General features: G+C 29.2%; 1 protein-coding gene across 1 annotated transcript in view; it reads left to right on the top strand.

The window, feature by feature from the left end:
* Positions 1-3,004: 3,004 nt before the first annotated feature.
* Positions 3,005-20,638, top strand: part of LOC107439010 (serine/threonine-protein kinase Tor) — a 100,623-nt gene continuing 82,989 nt past the window's right edge. Inside the window, exons 1-8 of the mRNA XM_016051467.2 lie at positions 3,005-3,237; positions 4,631-4,850; positions 8,620-8,855; positions 10,634-10,735; positions 12,679-12,777; positions 15,248-15,379; positions 18,464-18,760; positions 19,536-19,648. Coding sequence (XP_015906953.1) covers positions 4,631-4,850; positions 8,620-8,855; positions 10,634-10,735; positions 12,679-12,777; positions 15,248-15,379; positions 18,464-18,760; positions 19,536-19,648 — 1,199 coding nt within the window. The 5' untranslated portion in view covers positions 3,005-3,237. The remainder of the gene's footprint in view (positions 3,238-4,630; positions 4,851-8,619; positions 8,856-10,633; positions 10,736-12,678; positions 12,778-15,247; positions 15,380-18,463; positions 18,761-19,535; positions 19,649-20,638) is intronic.

The following is a 20,638-nucleotide window of genomic DNA, read 5'->3' as shown; positions in this document are numbered from 1 at the left end:
ATTATATTTGATATTAAAATTATATTATACGATTATATTATAAAATTATATTATAATATTCTTCCGAATTTAAAAATAAATCCATAACTTTCAAAATTAAAAATAATTAAATAAATAACTACAATTTTGCAAAAACATTAAAGAACATAAGAATATTATTCAATCAAATTTTAAGTTACTTTGAATTTTCGATTTCCTAGAAATGTACTTTTAAATCGTTACTTTTTTTGCTTAGTACTTGTACTTTTTACTCGTTACTTTTTAAAAAACAAGATATTTACTTTTTACTCGTTACTTTTTTTAAAAATACTTGTACTTTTACTCGTTACTTTTTAAAAGTAACGTTGCCATATATGGTATGTACTATACTGCATAACTTGTCTTTTGTTGTTCTGTAAAAACAGATATGAATTAAATTTTGACTTATTACATTAGAAAGGCGAGTGTGAAATGAGATACACACCTAAAATGTCATTATGATACAGTAAGTGCTACAAAAGTCTTATAGCAATGAATTCCTATAGAAAATATTAATGAAAATCGAAGTAACAAATATTTTTTTTACCAAAAATTCTTGCCAGTTTTATTATAAAATTAATTATTTTATATTCAAAATTTTCAAATCTATTCTACAATATGCTAATAGATTTATCGAAACAAATATACGTAGAGAAACACTACGCCTTAGGGTTCAGTGGTGTTTCATAATTATAATAGTCCTGAAATGAAATGTTAGAACATTTAGGTTTTGTATTTACGTTTTTAAACACGTTCACGCCGGGACCGGTGGGTCACGCTAGATTGTCTCATCTTGGCAGCGCACCGGAGTAAATACTGGTAACAATAAATTGCATTTTTTAGTTTTTTTTCCGGGAATAATAAAAATCCATAACTACCAATTGTTTTTAACGGATGCAATTTTTATATTGAATCGCTTCTTCGCCGTGATAAATTTCCTTACAGTGAATTGTTATTGTTGAGAATAGATTATCTCCTCCCGAATATTATCTAATATTGAAATAGTTCTTCTACCAGTATTTTCACTTTTCCCGCCGTGAACGTGTTAAGTTATTCGCACTTATAAGAAAAATAATAAATTAAGGCGAAGGAAAAAAAACTGGGTCAGGTATCAGATTTTACTACCCTACCATGCCAAAAGAAATGATTATACACAAGTTAGGAGCCTCAAAATGTGGCACAATATTATTTATATATATTTCTTGATGCGTATAATGGCAATAAAATTGAGAAATTGTTGTTCATATACTGCAAATCTAAGTGGGCCCTTATCTCCCCTTAATAATATGTAATTTTCAAACTCGGTTTGGTAATAGATTATAAGATAATATATCACCATACCAAAAGAAATTATTATGGATCCTACAATGTAAAAGAGTTACAAATTCGGACGGCTTGGCCCACTGCACTATAGTACAAATGAAAAATTGCTAGAAATTACTTAAGAAGCTTATTATTAGTCGGACAACCAAGAGTGACCAATTGGGTTAAGTAATAATATGCTAATTATTTAGAAAAGATGATAATTTAAGTTAGGAAATCAGACACAGAAACGTAGTTTCTCCAAATTAGCTTACTTTTTTTTTCAACGTATTCAGATTTCTGATCCCGAAATTTTTGGGGGTAGCTGCAGGGTGGTCCGTTTTTTTAGCGCACTGTGCATACTTATATTTTACAGTGCGCACAATAGAAAACGGACCACCGGCAATAGCTTTTGATCGAATTTATGGATTTTCGCGCTCCAGGACTCAATTTTAATGGTTCGAAGGGGTGACCTCAAATATGCTAATTAATTAGATCGGATGATATTTCAGGTAACGAAATCAGGCATAAAACTTACTTTATATGAATAAGCATACCCTTTTTTCTGACGGATTCGGTTTTCCGATCCCTTAAATATTGGGGTAGCCGCTATCAGAGCTATATATGGTCCCCATAATTGGATCAAGAGAGAGCTCCAAAGTTTGGACCCATTAATGTTAATTTTAAATTTTTGGCACCCAATTATAAAATTCGTTTATCGGAAGACAAATCCATGTAAAATATAACTTTTAGTATGTATTCATTACTTTTTATTATTTCATTTAATAATATTCGAAAAACTTTGGAATTGTAAGGTTTACAATTTTTTTGCATTTTATAGAATGCAACTTTAGATGGCAAATACAAAATTTGAGTGAAATCGGTCGCATAGTTTCTGAGAAATCTAATTTTGATAAAGACATGTTTTAATCATAATAGTAGGTAAAATTGAAACACAATTTCTTTAATTAATTACATACTTTAATCTATCAGTCTATGTCTATTCTCTGTTAAATTGCAATTGTGTGTATTTAATAAGCATGACATATTAATTATTATTAATTAATTAATTAGTTTTAGCAATTGATTAACTTTAATTTCCAATTAATGACATGGTACAGTATGTTAGTTTTATTTACGTCACACTAGAGCAGCATCATAATGGGCTATTGGCGATGGTCTGGGAAACACCTCTAAGGATGATCCAGAGACAACATATGTACGTCACATCCCGTTTAACAGGGAGGACGCATTCACACATGCACCCGCAGATAGTAATTTTGACCTGAACCATTCAGCAACTCCAGGGGCGTAGATTTATTAGGCAAAATTGGAAGACTTTTTGCCCCAACAGATTTAGCGTGCACCTGTCACCATTTTGTGCACGGGACTAACGTCCTACCAGTCGCACTATCCCGCCCTCTTCTGATTTGAACATTTGATTTTAAACATTTTAAAATTCTCGCTTCCATTTTTTTTTTTTTTTTGCGAAATCAAATGTATTGGGAGTGATGCAGATTAAAAATGTCTTAGTTCAGACTGAGCTATGAATGAGAAAAAATTCGCAGATACGAATTTGGGGATATTCCATCAATTTTTTCATGCAACAAGAATAGCTCCTAAGAAATGTCTCTCGATTATGCTTTGCTTGTTTTCTTTTCATCTTTTTAGTCAGGTAAAAATAAGCAGTCGGAAGCGTATTATATGAATGAAGAAATAAATTGAGCAAGTTATGAAACAATTTAATATTTGTGGGCTATAGTTTAAATAAAGTTCTTGTTTTTCTGTCTATATTTGTCTTCTGAATGTTATGGTTAATGTTTTTGTTATAAATTTTTATCAATATGTATATGAAACTGTGTCTTATACATTTATCTAGCTAATCAGTGTTAACTCTGTAGCACTAACTATATCAAGGTTTGTTGTATTCCTGATTTTTCGTTTAAAAACCTTTACTCCTGATTTTTAGCTTATTGCCCTGAATTTTGTGTTCACTCAGATCATTCTACTTTCTCCAAATACATATGCGGTTTTTAAAATAAATGTTATGAAGAATAATTGGATTTGGATTTTCGATCCGATAAATATATATATATTTAATTCCTAATTTTTGCAAAATTTGATATTCTAAACTTAGGAGATGTTTGTTAATGGTATATATCGTTTACGTATGTTGCCCTCTCTCAATTTATATTGGTTCAAACTTGGATTTCTGTCATTTTTTTAAAATGAAACTTAATTTGCAATTTTACTTCATCAAATTAAACTTTTTTTAATTTTGTCGTTAGCCCTATTTATAAAGTACTTTTCCGCTAAAGGGTGTCGTTGTCGATTGGTAAATTTTTTCGCCAAATCGAAGATAGTAATCATTAATAATTACTCTATTTTTAATAATCTGATAAATCCAGTGCCACTATCCAATATGCTCTACATACATTCATATTTAAAGTTAATTGCCACTGTGTAGTATACCATACACTACATTGCTGTATTTTTAAGGTTAAGTGTCACTGTCCGGTATACCTACACTGATGTTTTTATAAACTTAAGTACCACCACTCAGTATACCCTACATATATGTATAAAGGTTAATTGCCACTTCTCAGTATACTCTACTCAGATGTTATTTTTAAGGTTAAGTACTGTCTGACATATCTTTTGTGAAGAATGAATAATATTCACAAGTCTTGAAAACGTGAGGGTAGTGGCTAGTGAAAAACCAGAAAATAAACATAAAAGAGGATTTACCTAACTTTTTGCTTCTGCTTTTTCTCTTAACCAAAGGTCTTCTTAGTTTTCAAACAATAATTGTTTGAATCAAGGAGCATAATAATAATTAATAGATCCTTAGTAATATTTCTTACTCTATAAGTGGCAGACCCTCCAAAAAAATAGAAATAAATCTCGGCATAAATTGAGCATGTCAAAGAGTTATTACTTAAATGCATGATGCAGATATTACGTGTAAATTTCTGAAGGAAAGGAATTTTTTAAATTTTTTTTTTTATTACTTAAAACAGTAATCTTTCTGATTAACGTTCTGCAACGTCGCCGTATTGCCGCAATTCTGCCACTGGGTGTAAAGGTTACTAAAATTATATTACATAAATATCATTTGCATCCATGTATTATATAAATGTCTTTTTGTTCTGACATTTTTGATTGCCATTTACTTTATGCCATTACACTGTGTTGCAGATAAGTTTTGATCAAGTATTTGTGTATACAAAAAACTTCAGTTTTGCACATTGTGAGGATAACTTTTTAATGAATAATTTTGTATTTTCATATGTTTATTGTTTAATTACAGATGGCATCTTCATTGCAAGTTTTTGTTTCTGGTCTTAAGAGCAAAAATGAAGATGTTAGGCTCAAAACAACACGTGAGCTTCATCATTATATTACAACAGAGTTGCGGGAAATGAGCATTGAAGATGTCACCACTTTTCTGGATGAGTTTAATCACCACATTTTTGAAATGGTTTCAAGCTCAGACGTTAATGACAAGAAAGGGGGGATTTTAGCAATCGGTAAGTGTACTTTTTTTATTGAATTTTTAAAAAAAATTTCCTATGGCAGAGGTTACAAAAGGCCACTGATCTAAAAAACATGGTGCTTAGTGTTTTTAAAAAGTGCTTAAAGGTGCTTATTTTCGATTTTCTTTATTTGAAAGTGTTAGTGTTTCTTTATTAGAAAGTTTTTAAAAAGTGCTTAATTTCCCCTTTTCAAAAATGAGATTTTTTTCCGTTACCATGTCGATTTTCGCCTCGTATTATGCAAAAGCGTGCTTTTCACATTGTTTTATTCAACGTTTTCACAATTCATTTCGGCATACCGTCGGTCCATAGCGCACAAAAGATCCAATCGTTTTACACGTTTTCCTAAGGCAGAGGTTACAAAATGGTGTGGGTCCATAGCGCATGAAAGAGCCAATTATTTTATATGTCTGATGAAATACTTGCAAGTCCGTATGTGCGTCTACTGAGCTGGGTTTGGGGAGATTATTGCCTTCTCATGTGCAACTCTGCTGCATTTTGCAAGATATTCTCAATTTCAGACTTCATTTTCCATCCTCTGATATCGAACCAAAAAATCTCTCGATCATTTTATAACGGCTAATATAATCCAGAAAAGAGTTCTTTCTCAGAAACTAGTTATTTTCTCATGAAAGTCCTTGAAAATCATGTTACATTTTAATAACATACATAGTACTTAAAAGCAGGGTTCGTTGATTTAAATCAGCTTGATTTAAATCACGATTTAAATCATGATTAAAATCAAATGATTTTTTTAAAAAAATCATTGATTTAAATCTACTAATTTATATATATATATATTATATTGATTTTAAAAGTTAAAAAACAGTGCTTTAAATTATTGATACTTTTATTATTTTCTTTTCTTAGTTTTAAAATTTATTTTAATTAAATTGCTGCATTAATTAATTTTAGTTAACGAAATTACTTTCTTTCTTGGAGTGTGTTGAACACATTTAAAATTACATGTTTAAAAATCTTTTGATTCTTAACATTGAAAGTACAGATTAAAGTAAATATTTAATGCTGTCTTAATATAGACTTGCATAGCTGTAGAAAGTAAATAAACATGCTTTTTTTTCAAAAAGCAAATGTTAATTAAAATTCTACCTTTTGATTAAAAAAGCATGAAATTCAAATCTACATTATAGTTTATTGATGGAAATTTCTATATTTCTAAAGCTTGAGGTTATATTAAAAAGAAATTACCTTAATATGCCAAAAATAAAAAAAAAAAAAAAAGCTGAGTTCAGATATTTTTTTCCTGATATAGTGTCATTCTTCCCTATCAAAGTCTATTTGAAGCAGTAGGGTTATTAACTGGTTTTTATTTTTCTTCTCATAATATGTTTACGGTATCTTTGAAATTATCAGATTTTCTTTTGTGAAAAAAAATTCCAATGAGTACATAGATTTTTTTAAAAATGTTTTTTAGCTTAACTTATGTATTTTGATATAGGATTAAAAATGAATATTTTAACATAAAAATATATAGATTGAATATTTATTTTTTGATGAATGACAACATTTATAAACACAATCTGTTGCATTTATTTTGCCATTTTATAAATCATGAGGAAAAAAAAAGAGATCACAATTTTAAATTAAAATTATGGTGTGCTAATTGAAACTTTGTGTTACTAGTTAAAGTAGTATTCTTTAAATTATCTATTTTATCTTGTCTTTTAATTTCAATCATGCCCTTGTATCAAAATGGTCGCTATGCATTATAATGAAAAATTATTTTAGTAAGTTAGAGCTTCTAAAATATTGTTATAATATAGTTTTAATATTAATTTAATTTTGATTAAACATTTATAAGGTTTTTTTAATCATAAATTAAAGCTCTTATAGTGTTTTTGAATAGAAATCAAAAAAATCTGATTTAAATCAAAAAAATCCGATTTAAATCAAAATAATCCGATTTTTTTAAAGAAAATCAAAAAAATCACGAACCCTGCTTAAAAGGTGCTTATTTTTTGTTTAAAATTTGACTATGCACCCTGAAAAAGAGAAGAATTAAAAATAACTTTTTGAAACATGAAAGAGAAAGCGTGATGACAAAACTGTCTATGAACCAGGACTATCCCTAGTGCACCAATAACAATTGCACAAAGAAGAGTCATTTATTGCTTTTCAGCATCACATCCAGCATGAAGAGGATTCACGTCCATCTTCTCTTGAAGATTGCATTCCTTGCAGAAAAAGGCTGGGGTAGCCTGGTTGGTATGGCACTGGGCCTATGTCCAAGAGTTCGTGGGTTCAATCCGCTCTGGCCAAAGACTCCCCGTGTAGTAAATGGTGACTGATGCACATTAAATCTCTTGAGTCACAAAGTCCTCCATGTTCCCATAACAAATCAATACCTCTGGGCCTTGTCTTCTGGATTGATTCAAAATTACAAGGCTATGGAGTATGTACATTAGTAGTTGTAAACCCAAAATTGGGTCGGCTGTTCAACGACGGATATAAAATAAAATTGCAGAAAGGGATTTGGAGAATATTAATACAGTAAAGGTGTTTAAGGTTATTTTTTGTAGGCTTTGCCGTTGTATGAAATAAAGCTTTTTTTGCGAATGATGTGCTATTTTCATAACTGTGAGCTTACAACAGTTATGAAATGATGTTTTTGTTAATAATTTGTTATTTTCATAACTGCTGCAAGTTTTCAACAGCTCTTCATGACTGTTAGGACAAGATTAGCGTATCTAAAGCTAGCACTATTTATGTTTTATGTTTATTCTGAAAATGGCACAAAAGGTTAATAGGGAGAAAAGCCACAGTTTTGTGGAAATGAAAAGCTTTGTGGTCTTTTTATTTATTTATTTTGTTTTTTCATAGTTAACTGCAACTGCTTTATTACAGGGCCGGGATAGCCTGATTGGTAGGGTGCTGGACCCATGTCCGAGAGTTCGTGGGTTCGACCCCCGCCGACCGATGCACATTAAGTCTGTCGAGACGCAAAAGTCCTCCGTGTTCCCATAACAAATCAATACCTCTGGGGGTACTGGATTAGAGGTCGATTATTCTCTGATTCAAGTCAAAATTACGATCTGTGGATAAATGAATGGATGTATAAATGGGTCCGCCTTATAAACGGATGCGACGTGTGGTGTGGCTGAAGTCGAATTCTTGGCCATAGATGGCGCCACTGGAAAATGAACAATCACACCCCCTATGCCTAAACAGGTATACGTCAACAACAACTTTATTACAAACGTAGTTAACTAAAACTACTATAGAACTCAGATTATCCGCCACGGATCATCCAATCATTCAATTATTTTAAAAATATTAGTTTTTTTTCTAAAAATAATTAAGAACTTTTTAGTATGCTTATAATAAATATTTTCGATAATATTCAATGATTATTTATTTATTATATTCGATGATCATTATTAAAATGTTATTTATTTCCAAATTTTATATGACAAGAAAAATTTACTTAAAACAACTTGTACTTTCTATTGTTAAATTTTTAAAAGTAATTTATTTATTGAATATATCCCATTTTTTAATTCCATATTTAAGAATCTATTTACTTTTTCACAAAAATTACATAATTTTAGATTTTCCTAAAATACAATTTGCCCTGTATTAATTATTTTCAAAAATAAGCATTATAACAGAAATCCTGATATGGGCCATGAAATTTGTACAAAAACATTTCCTACGTGCTTTAATTATTTATTCTTGAAGTGAGATTGTACTTTTTTTATAAAATGCTTTTATTTATTTAATTATACGGTGTTTTTTATTTTAGTTAATTTGCTTGGGATCAATGTGGGTAACACTGGTACTCGCACAAGCAGATTTGTTAATTATTTAAGGAATCTGTTGCCTTCAAGTGATATAGGAGTTATGGAGTTGGCAGCCTATGCCATTGGGAGACTTGCCTTAGCCAGTGGTACATATACTGCTGAATATGTCGAATTTGAAGCCAAAAGAGCATTTGAATGGTTAAGTGGTGATCGACATGAAGCTAAACGGCACGCTGCTGTGAGTATATTTTTTCACTTACATTTATCAGCTAACATGAATGCCTTCATTTTTAGAAATTACACTGTCAAATATAACAGACTCAGTCATCTGCGTGAAAATGGATGTTATAACGTGGATGTTATATTTATGATCTGACAACAAGGTGCATAGTTTTTTTAAAAGGTGCTTATTTTTGATTAACGTTTTTTAAAGACCCTTAAAAGTGCTTTTTTCATTCGGGGTTTGTAAAAAGTGCTTAATTTTCCATCTTTTAAAAAAAGATTTTTTCTTTACCTTGTCGATTAACGTTTTAAGTTACAAAAAACGCATGATTTATATTTTAACGAGTTATTTTATCATGATTATGTGAAGTTATTGAATGTGTTTCTAAATTTTATTGATTTTATGTTTTGTTTCTAAATTAAGAACTTTAAAGGATAGAATTTTTTTATTACTTTTTTTATTGCTGCACAGATCCTAATTATGTTTTTTTTTTCTTTTGGAAAGTTATTAAAAATATTTTTTGAGTGCTTGAAAAGTTTTTAAGGTGCTTATTTTTTTGTTTGAAAATCTGGCAACTCACCCTGAACAATGATATATTTTAAAAAGAATAAAGAAATTAATAGAATTATTGATAGCTCTAAAGCTATGATAATACAAACTGTTAATATAAGAATTAAACTTCTGTAGAACCCTGATTATCCAATACTTATGGAAAGGTATATCAGGTTACTGGGGGAACTTTTTTAAATTGATTTTGTAAGTATATAAATATTAAACTATGAGTAAAACTACTCTAAGTAATTAGCGACTAAAATAAGGTTTAATAAAGACCCTCACTTGTGTTTTAATACTTTACTATTTTAAGTGACGATTACAATATCATAAAAAAGGAATCATTGATAATTTTTTGCTTTATCGAGATGTCCCAGCCACAGGCTTAGCTCTATCATTTAATATTACTCAAATGCAGGAATTTTCCCTCGTGCAGTGGGAGCGATACCATACTCACCAACAGTGCTCTAAACTACTAAAGTATAGGGAGTTTCTTTGGTTAGACAAATATTAGTTACTTTTTTCCTACCTGCTGCTTCATAACACACCTTCATATTAGGTCCTAGTAACACCACTGAATTTTAGTTTCGTTAATTATTACTGTACTTGTACTATATAGGACAAAATTAGGAAATTTTCACTAATGACCAATGGCAGCATTTTTAATAGGGGGCTCTTTTTTAAAACATGTAGCCATTTTTTTCCAAAATTAAAGATTTTAAACAATAAAAAAAACTATTGATGTTTTTAATGTAAAGCATTCCTTTTGAAGTATTTTTCTAGTTATAGTAAACATTTAATGGCAAAATTTCAAGAGGCAAACATGAAGTAAAGTAATTTTCAAAATATTATGAGATATTAATTATGATTCCATATTTATTAAAAAAATAATTATTAAAAGCGCAGGAGGTGTATGTTGAAAAAAATCGCAATTAACAGGCAATTTTTTAAATTTCCACTTACTATATTTAGTCACCCTGTGACCAGTTGTCACTCTTAAGTTTGCCCTGTACTGTAAAGAGTTCTACTGTAGTAACAAGTACTGTAAACGCGCAGGAGGTTTATGTTGAAAAAAGTCGCAATTAACAGGCAATTTTTTAATTTCCACTTACTATATTTAGTTGGCCAGTGGTCACTATTAATTTTGCCCTATACTGTAAAGAGTTCTACTGTAGTCTTATTCATATTGTGTATAAAAGTGAATTTTTTCAATATTTTAAATGCTATATATTTTTTCATAGGTTCTTGTGTTAAGAGAGCTTGCCGTTTCCACACCAACTTTTTTCTTTCAGCAAGTGCCTCAATTTTTTGAATGCATTTTTAATGCACATAAGGATCCTAAAGTTAGTATATCTGTTTTATTCTTTTCTTCAGCTTTCTTAAAACTATTTATTTTTTAAGGCTAATTATATTATGATGTTCAGGGGTCGCATTTCCCCTAAAATTCATAAAATTCCTAAAAGTATGTGCAAACCCTAAAATTCCTAAAAATCTGATAAAATTTTGTTGGTGTTCCTGAAAAATTAGAGTTATAGGCTAAATATAAATAAAAAAGCAATAATCAAAAATATAAGAATTTAACTACATTAATTAAAACTGTTTTAATTTTGCCACATGGGAATTCTGATCCTGAGAGAGAGGTTTTTTGATTATTAAATAAAGCAATGCTTAATGTGAGTCACCATGAGAATACTATTATGTCTCTTAGACTAATCAAAGATACCATTCGAAATTATGGAGGAGTGTTGAAGATCACCACAACACTATTGAGGGCAGTAAAAGAATCTCACAAATCATATCAAGAATATTTTAGAAAAATGATCATGATTAATTTGTTTTTCTCTAACTTCTAGTTTTGATTAAGAAGGTAAAAATTAAATAAAAATCCAAGTTGTTGTTAATTTATTTTTTCTCTTGATTTATTCTCACTTTTGCCTGTTCCTGAATTATGCACTTAATTTCTGATAGGTAATATGTAAAGTTGAAATTTCATTTTTACACTTTAGAGATTTCATTCTTGACTTAATAAATTTCAGAGCTTTATTTTATGGCTTGAAATTATTTATGATATGTGTGGATGAATTGTAATAATCTTCTGTTATGTAATAAACTACCGTGTGATCTGTGTTTATCCTAGCAAAATCATATATTACCCCTAAAATTTACCTAAAATTTTTTGAAAAAAGTTCCTCAAATTACCCTAAAATTTAAAAAAAAACTTTGCTGCTACCCCTGGATGTTGATAGATTTTAAATTATAACACAGGGCTTCAAAATTTGAGTTTTTGAAATATAGATAGGTACTCATGATTGGAAACTTCATCTTACGCTGCAGAACGGATTTTTTGTTGTAAATTATGTGCCTCTTTACAGGTACTTTTGTTTATCTAAATGATCTTAATTTTACATTAATTTTATGTTTTCTAATGATTATTCTCGAAAACGGTATTGAATTGCCGGTTATTGTCAAAAATGGCAATTTTTAATCTTAATTTAAAGATTTGACAAGCATATTGACAATCTCTCAAATACTTAAATTAGGATTAAAAATCCAATACTGAACAAATTTAAATGCTATTTTCAAGAATAACTGTTAAAAAGCTTAAAATTAAGATGATTTAGATGAATAAAAGTACTTTTTCTAAGTTAACTGGAAACAGTTTATAGCAGGGAAGCTATTGTTTAATGAAACTTTATGAATCAAATATTTAGTTTTACTTAAAAAAATATTAAAAAATTCAGAACCTAATTGATTTACACATGCTAAAAAGTAGTCTTGAAATAAAAGTTTTTCTTTAAATTTCTGTTCTTTTTTTTAAATAAAATGTTTCGTTGAACTAATTTAAATCAAGATAATACTTGATATTTAAGCTTTTTAATTTCAGGCATTTGAATTCATTGATATTTACCTTTTTAAATTCTTTGTTTGTTCTCATTGATCACCATTTTAAAAGTTTTTTTTTTGTCCAATATTTTAAATTTCATCAAACTTTTATTTTATTTTCTTCAATTTTGTTTTTATTGATTCAATAATTTTCTTTATGAAAGTTAAAATTTTTTAAATAATTTTTTATAATCTTTTTTCTTTCCAACTACCCTTGAATTTTTGATATTTTATCTTATATGGACGAATTAAAAAAGACTAAATAACAAATACTAAAATGCAGTTTATTGTCGAAATAGATAACAAAAAAATTTCTTATGAATAAGATATCTGTATAATTTTTGTTTTTGCATATCACATTTGATGATTTTATTGATTTGATTTATTTTTATTTAATTTGTAGCCTCAAATCCGGGAATCTGCGGCTGCTGCTCTAAGAGCTGCTTTAGTTGTGAGAGCACAGCGAGAGACAAAAGAAGTAACCCCACCCCTCTGTTACAGTGTATGTATATTTAACGTTTGTTTTATATTATAAAGTGATCTGTTGAATTGTCAGTCACTAAAATAGTAATTCAACAAATTTCATTAAAACTTGTTTAGTGAAGAATATTAATGAAATATAACGAGCAAATAAGAGTGCAAGGGGTTTTTATCTTGTGGTTTTAAGACCACACTCCGTCTGCAGTGTGTTCTTTTCAAGTCAAGAAACCAATCCCTGCCTTCTTACATTCTAAACATTGTATGTGATGCTTTGAAATATAATCAATAAATTTCGAAATTTTAAGTAGAAATAAGCTTAGTATTGAAAATAGTAAAGATAGCTCTTATTTGATTCAAAATATTTGGCCACCCAAATATTAAGTTGCTCTTTATTTGGTCAAATTCACTCATTAGTATAGTGATTAATGTTGAAAAATAGGAGCCAGCTTACTAAGTATAGTATATTGAAGACATCTATTACTACTCAAAAATTCACTTCATGGAAAAGGTACAACTATATTTATTGAATATAAATCTTTAAATATAAAGTAAGAAAAACTACATTCAAATAAACTAAACATAACTCTTTAACATCACATAGCTCTTTCTAAACATAACATAAGAGAAGAAACATCCTCTAACCAAAGCAAAGATATAACTAACTAAAACCAGAAACACCCACTTCCTTCTAGCTGAGATAACAGGAAGTGACCCAACTTCCCCTAGGAAGTGACCCAACTTACCACAGGAAGTGACACAGCCAAGAGGAAAATACTGTTTACATTTCTATTTGTTTACATTTTACCAACAATACGTTCCTGATGTTAACATGGTGCATAGCATTTTTAAAAAGTGCTTAAAGGTGCTTATTTCCAATTTTTTGTTATTTAAGAGCCCTGAAAGGTGCTTTTTTCATTGGGTGTTTTTAAAATGTGCTTAATTTTCCCTTTTCAAAAATGAGATTTTTTTTCGTTACCATGTTGATTTTAGCCACCTATTATGCAAAAGCCTGTTTTTCACATTGCTCTATTCAACGTTTTCATAATTCATTTCGATGTACCACCAGTCCATAGCGTATGAAAGCGCCATTAATTTTACATGCTTGATGAAATACTTGCGAGTCCATATGTGCTTCTAATGACCTGGGTTCGGTGAGATTATTGCCTTCTCATGTGCAACTCTGCTACATTTTGCTAGATATTCTCAATTTCAGGCTTCATTTTCTACCCTCTGATATCGAACCCCAAAAATCTCTCGATTATTTTATCATGGCTAATATAATCAAGAAAAGAATTCTTTGTCAGAAACGAGTTATTTTCTTATGATCATCTGAAGTCTTTGAAAATTATTTTGCATTTTGCTAATATATATAGTGCTTCAAAATATTTTTTGAGTGCTTAAAGAGTACTTAAAAGGTGCTTATATTTCGTTGAAAGATTTGGCTACGCACCCTGATTAATAGTGTTCTACATGAGCACTATGTTTCCGTAAATTATCTGACTGATTAAAGAGAAATACAGTAGGGAACCGATTATCCGGAACGATCGGGACCATCGCTATTCCGGATAAATGATTTTTCCGGTTTTCTGAATCTCTACAAAAAGCCGTTTGTTTATTGTTAAACCTAACAAAAAAAAATATTTTTTTGGAATTAATCTTAAAAAGAAGAAAAAACGATGAAGGAATACACTAATGATTATTTCCAAAATGATGGTAAGGTAAACATATTTCAAAAAAGAAAAAAAAAATCCTAAAATCTTATGAGGAAAAAAAATTTTTTTTTTTTTTTTTTAAATGGCGCAAAAATGTATTAAATTTTGTTCCGGTTATTTGGTTTTCCGGTTTTATGATTTCCGGATAACGGGTTCTGTACTGTTTATAGAGAGGAAATTATTATTTTTTTGCTGTTTGAGGTTTATTACTTAGTTGCCAGCTGTTACATGGTAATCTGGGAGAATATGGTAAAATCATGAAAATATCAAAGAATTTTATTAAAATACTCAAAAATCAGAAAAACGAATCAATTTGAGTTTGAGGTACCTAAAAGATCAATGTTATTCCTCAAAATGTTGGTCTTGTTATAATTTTTTTTCTAAAAAAATAATGACAAAAAATTTTGTATTTTTATTACAATAATTTTTCTAAAAAAATTTTTCATTTTCAACTTACTAACAAGTCTGTTTTTATATATTCTATGTATAAGAATAAGGCATAATTAAAATTTTAATAGCAAAATGTGTACAATCGGTTACATTTTACAACTTTTCTCCTGAATATTTTTGTAGCTACAATGGGATTGGAAAAGTGAACGGGAATTCATCTATCGGCTGTCATAATGCAAAAATCGCTGTAATGGGAGGATCATGATGTGTTTATTTTAGAAGTAAAGGCATGCATACTTTACTCCTAAAAAGTAACAAACTTTTGTTACAAAAAAATTTAATGAAGAAACAATATAAAGAGTTTAATATCTTTTTTAAACTTTTTTCCAGCTTTCATATGACGTAGCTGCAAAAGGATTAGAAGAAGCTCTGAAAGAGAAGGGTGTTGCACGTGATGACAAAATACACGGATCACTTCTAGTGCTTAATGAACTTCTTCGCTGTAGTAATTTAGATGGAGAGGTCAGTAGTAATTGGCTTAAATCTTATTTATTCATTTACCAGGTTGACTTAAGAAAATGTCTGTTTCTATTTTTAAAAAAATTTCTTAGCTTCTATTGGACAAATGAAATGAAATTTTTATTATGAATATTTTATAATGTTCTGAAATTTTTCTTAAATATTTTTTTATTTTCCAAATGGACTTGTTGACTATGTCTGATTGTGCAAATGGGGAAATTCAGGCAGCCCTGGAAAAAATTTTGATCAACCATTTTAATATGCTTAACCATGTGACCATTGTTAAATATGCTACTATTGGTTTAGAATGAAATTTCCTAGTATTGTTTTATTCTAGCTTTAAAATTCTTCTGTATTTTGTTAAAGGGCATCAAAGATAAGCACACTCGCTATAGTCAGTTGTTGTCCGCTCTAAAGCTCCACAAATTCAAAGCCACTGGGGTCAACATTAATCTTTACTTTCCACACATTTATGACAATGGTCACTTTTACTTTCCAGGCAAACAGGTATACATCAATCTGCAGCTGAGTAAACTTTGAGCTGGTTCTGGGGATAGAACCCTGGTCCTACTTAATTAGATCTCAATACATTTGTTCATAATGCTATTGGGACTTTTTAAAAGTGGTTTGTCACTGCAACTGTTCACTCACCTAATTAGATTGCAAAATTTCTAGATTAATTTGAAATTTAACATTTTTGCCAAACTATTACTCAATTCTACTGCCAAAGTTAGTAAAGAAAAATGTACAAAAAACAAATGTCAAGTCTCAACAATGAGTGTTAATACAAAATTCTAAAAATGAGTCTGTTTTTAAGCATTTTCTAGTATAAGCATTTATATTAAATCGTGTTATCTTTTGTGATTCCAAAGCGGCTATTCTTGCAATGAATTTTAATTCAACCGCTGCCTCCTCTGACATCTTTGAGTGCAAAAAACTCCTGTTAGGGCTACATAATCTTTCAGAACAAGTCTTGCGGTGGATTCCGGGACACTGCAATGCTGCTGGTAGTGAATAACGGACTACCTAGCTAAGCTGGGTGTTTTTATCTTACAAACAGCAAGGAATGCTACCCCTTTTGAGAACTAAAAAAGATAGAGATCTTTAACCAAACAGTGAGAAATTTTGACAAGATCTGGTGGAATAATCTCCAACTAGGAGGCTCCGCCCCCTGCTCGCTAACGCTTGCCATCCCCCGAGAATTGCTACGCAATCCTATGTGGTTCATGCCGTGAACCATGGCTCGCTCGCCAATGAACACAATGTTCTAGCACAAAGACATAATATATTATCATCAAAGACATAGTATTTTATCATCAAAGACATAGTATTGTACTTATGTAGAAGAATTCTACCAATGTTCTTATTGACTTTTAAAAAAGTATATTAGCTATTTAGATTGTACATGGTGAAAAAATCAAAACATTAGCTAAATAAGAAACATATTAGCAAAATAAATTATCAAATATTGCTTCACTAATATTCTGCATTTTAAAGCGTGAAAATTCAATGCATAAATAAACGCGAAATATAAAAAAATTCAATGTATTCAATACAAACACTTAAACGTTTTTTGACGTTTAGGTAGCTCCCAGTAGAAAAATATCAATTCAACAGAGGCCTTTTAAAGCATTCGCACTTCAATTAATTAATTCCTAATTGAGTTTAAATTAAATATTGTCATGTTTTTAGTGCATGAATCTGAATTGAACAACCTGATAATGCTCACTCTGGTTATTGTTATCTGGTTGCTCACTACGTGCTCTTGTGCGCCAAATCCAATCAATTAAAAATGAAAACTGTTGCCAGCGCGAGAAAAGAAATATCATCGGTTTTATTGATACATACATACGTGCGTATTAGCGTTTTATATAATATAGATATGTCCCGAAGTGGCCTAGGTGTAGAGCTGTTGGCGAGTTTCGCGAGGCTACTGGACACATCTGCCTCTTTAAACATCTTTAATGTATTAATATTGTCTAAGACCTTTCTGCAGGCTCCGCAATCTTTGGGAGGAAATGGGTGCTAACCATTTTCATCGTTGCTGTGCAATAAATGACATTAATGGTACTCTAGGGACATTCATAGCTGCTAACTCTACTGGATTTACGAGTAAACTACTGGATTTTGCCAGTTTCTCCTGGCTTGCTGGTTTAATAAAAATTCTAATGGTTTTGGAAAATTCCCTAAAACTGTGTGAATTTCTTAAAATACTAAAAATACTGTAATTACTTAAAATAATTACAGTATTTTTAATTACAGTATTCGTAAATTACTTAAAATGCTGTATTGAAATAGAATTTTTATACAATTTATTGCTAGCTTGAATATTTAAATAAATATTACTAATACATAATGACGCAAGCCTCATTTTTAATAATCCGTTTAAAGCTTCTTCTTCTTTTTTTTTTTTTGGTTCTGAAATTTTCAATTTATTTTTATTCAGAAATCTCTTTTTAAACTAATTAAAAAAATCTTTGAAGTATCAATAATAAATTACTTGTTTATTAGTATTTAAAATTGTGAGTTAACATAATAAAAAACATTTAAATTTAATTTCATTTAATGTCAATCAAAAATGGGAAATATTGCAGACCATTTATAGAGTTTACAGTAAAAAAAAATTTGTATTTTGATTAAAATAAAAATTCCTGAAATTCCATATATGTAAAATATTTAGTATATTATGCAACAGTTATCAGGAAATTTCTATTTTGTAAAATCTACTGGATTTTTTCCTATCCATGTTGGCAGCTATGGACATTCATGGTTCATAAACTTTTCTGCCACACACTTTTTTCTTTCTTTTAATGTTATTTTTCAATTCTTCTCTAATTGTGGTTTTCTGTAACCTCGGCCATTGGAAATTTAAAAATAATATTAAATACTAGTTTGATGAGCACCCTAACTGAAAAAATAAATTGTCTTAGTCCTTGTGTTATTATTATAAATAAGTTCAACTGTAAGAAGTATTTTTGTGCACAAACTGTTAACTGTTAAAAAATTAATTAGGCCAAACACAAAATAATTAGTATTCATTATTCTATGCATCCTTATCTCATCACTTACTTACCATTTTTGTTTTAGATGACACGACAAGAATTGGAGGATAAAATTCAACAGCAAGCATCTCACGAATCAGGCCAAAATCGATATAATTTTTTGAAAGAGCTTGGAACAGGATCGTTGAGTCGTAGCTTCAAGGCATTCCACCAACTCCATCAAAACACCCAGAATGGGTCTCATAAAGGAGCTGGTCTCTCTGCTGTCGTCAAATATCACAAGGCCCTGGGTACGTACCCCGGAGATGTCGTGTCTACCAGAAGAATACAAGTTTATGAGAGCAATGCATGCAAACAACTCATCGCAGAACATTTTGACACTGTAAGTCTTTTCTTTATTCCTGCTTTGTGTAACATCAAATTACAATTACCAGTGATTCCGCTAGATTTAGGAGAGTACAGGTCCTTCCTTCTCAGAACTTCCGAATTTCTGGGACATTTTTTACTAAAAGCAGGTCCTTATTTAAAATTATACAAAACTTTTCTTTAAAGATATACATAAAATATAAATGTTTTATGATTAAGAAAAAAAATGCGTAAATTGATTCAGTAATAATATGTCAAGAAAAATAAAAAGCTAAATTATTTTCATTTTTTCTTCTGTTTTTTGCCCAGAAAAAAAATTAATTATTTTGTCTTCCTTTTTAAAATTTTTTGTGGTAGAGAATTATGCGTCAAGGAAAGGACAGTGCTATTACTTAATAGATTACTATTTATGTGAAAAACTTATATGAAGTGCATATTGATTATTTAAATTAAATTTTTTAAATTTGGATAAATTACTTTCCTAGATTGAAATTCAAGTAATAAGTAAGTAAGAAGTAACATAAATATCCGTTCAAAAGTTAATGTTTGGCAGTTTGAAACATTTCTAGTATGTGTTTAGTATTGCCTTCTTCTGTTATTGGTTGGTAAATTTATAAATGAAGTATAAAAATAGATTTTGAAAAAACAGCTTATTGATTGAATTTTTTTTAAAACTCATTGTGAGTTAATTTAATTTTATTTTAAAATTATATGTCATCAAACTTGTAACTAACTTGTAACTCTTTATACAGAAATCCTAGAGTATATATTTTTTATGAACATTTTTTTAGATTTGTCAACAAGTGCTTAGGTACAGAAATTCAAAAAGCATCTATATTCAACAAACTCTTCTGAATATTATTCCTCGACTGGCTGCTTTTTCAACAGAAAAGTTTGCCAAAAGGTAATAGATAGTGATGAGTTGAATATTCAAGTGTTTATAATTCAGTCATATTTGTATTAAGTCTTATTTGTTTTAAAAATCTATTTTATTTTATTTCTTTTATATTTGCAGGTATAACTTTAATAACTTTTGATTTAATGAGTAGATTTTCACATACTTATGCTCATTTTTAATTACTTAAGGTATTGACTTTGAATGTACATATCAATTAGATAGAGCAAACAATATTTTAAATTACAAAATCTGACACAAAAACACACTTTCGCTGAATAAACAAATTTTTTTTCAATTGATTTGGATTTTTGACCATCAAAATAAGAAGGAAGTAGCTAGAATCTAAAAAATATGGCCCAAATAATTTGATTAGGACAACTGTTTAAAGTTTAGATTCCTTAAATTAATTACACTTTTTGCATATTTTGCCATCTGAAAAAAAAAAGAATTGTAAACTTTTTTACCTCAAGAACTATTAGACTTATTCCCTTCTAATTTTAGGTTTAAAACAACTTAGATCAAATTGGTGGAGAGCTTTATACATTTTTTGATTCAAACTTTGTTCAACCATTAGTAAATTAAGTCAAGCAGCATATTGAATAATTAAAAAAAAAAATTTTTTTTACATTGACTGAAAGAATCTTTTGAATAAACAAGTTTTATAATTGTAAGTAAAAATTTTTTTGGTTTGCTTCATTAACAATAGAAACTAATTCTAGACTGAAAGTATATATTTGCCCAAAAGCAGTCAAAATTACTGGAGTGTAAGAATAACTAATGTGTAAAGAAATTTGTTTAAAATTGTTTTTTAATATTTTTTATATTATTAACAGTTATATAACAAGTTATTAGTAAGTATTAACAATAAAAAAAATATATGTTGTACAAAAAGTCACACAATTCTAATAAATTGTGTCATTATATGCATCATTGTTTTTCTAATTGAGATTAAAAAGCAGTCAAAATGATTTCCTTGGCAATCTAGTATTAATTCTT

The sequence above is a fragment of the Parasteatoda tepidariorum genome, chromosome 10 (genome assembly GCF_043381705.1).
Source record: "Parasteatoda tepidariorum isolate YZ-2023 chromosome 10, CAS_Ptep_4.0, whole genome shotgun sequence".
In the NCBI taxonomy this organism is placed as follows: domain Eukaryota; kingdom Metazoa; phylum Arthropoda; class Arachnida; order Araneae; family Theridiidae; genus Parasteatoda; species Parasteatoda tepidariorum.
Note: the sequence above shows the minus strand (reverse complement) of the source record. Positions and strands in the feature narration are given on the sequence as shown.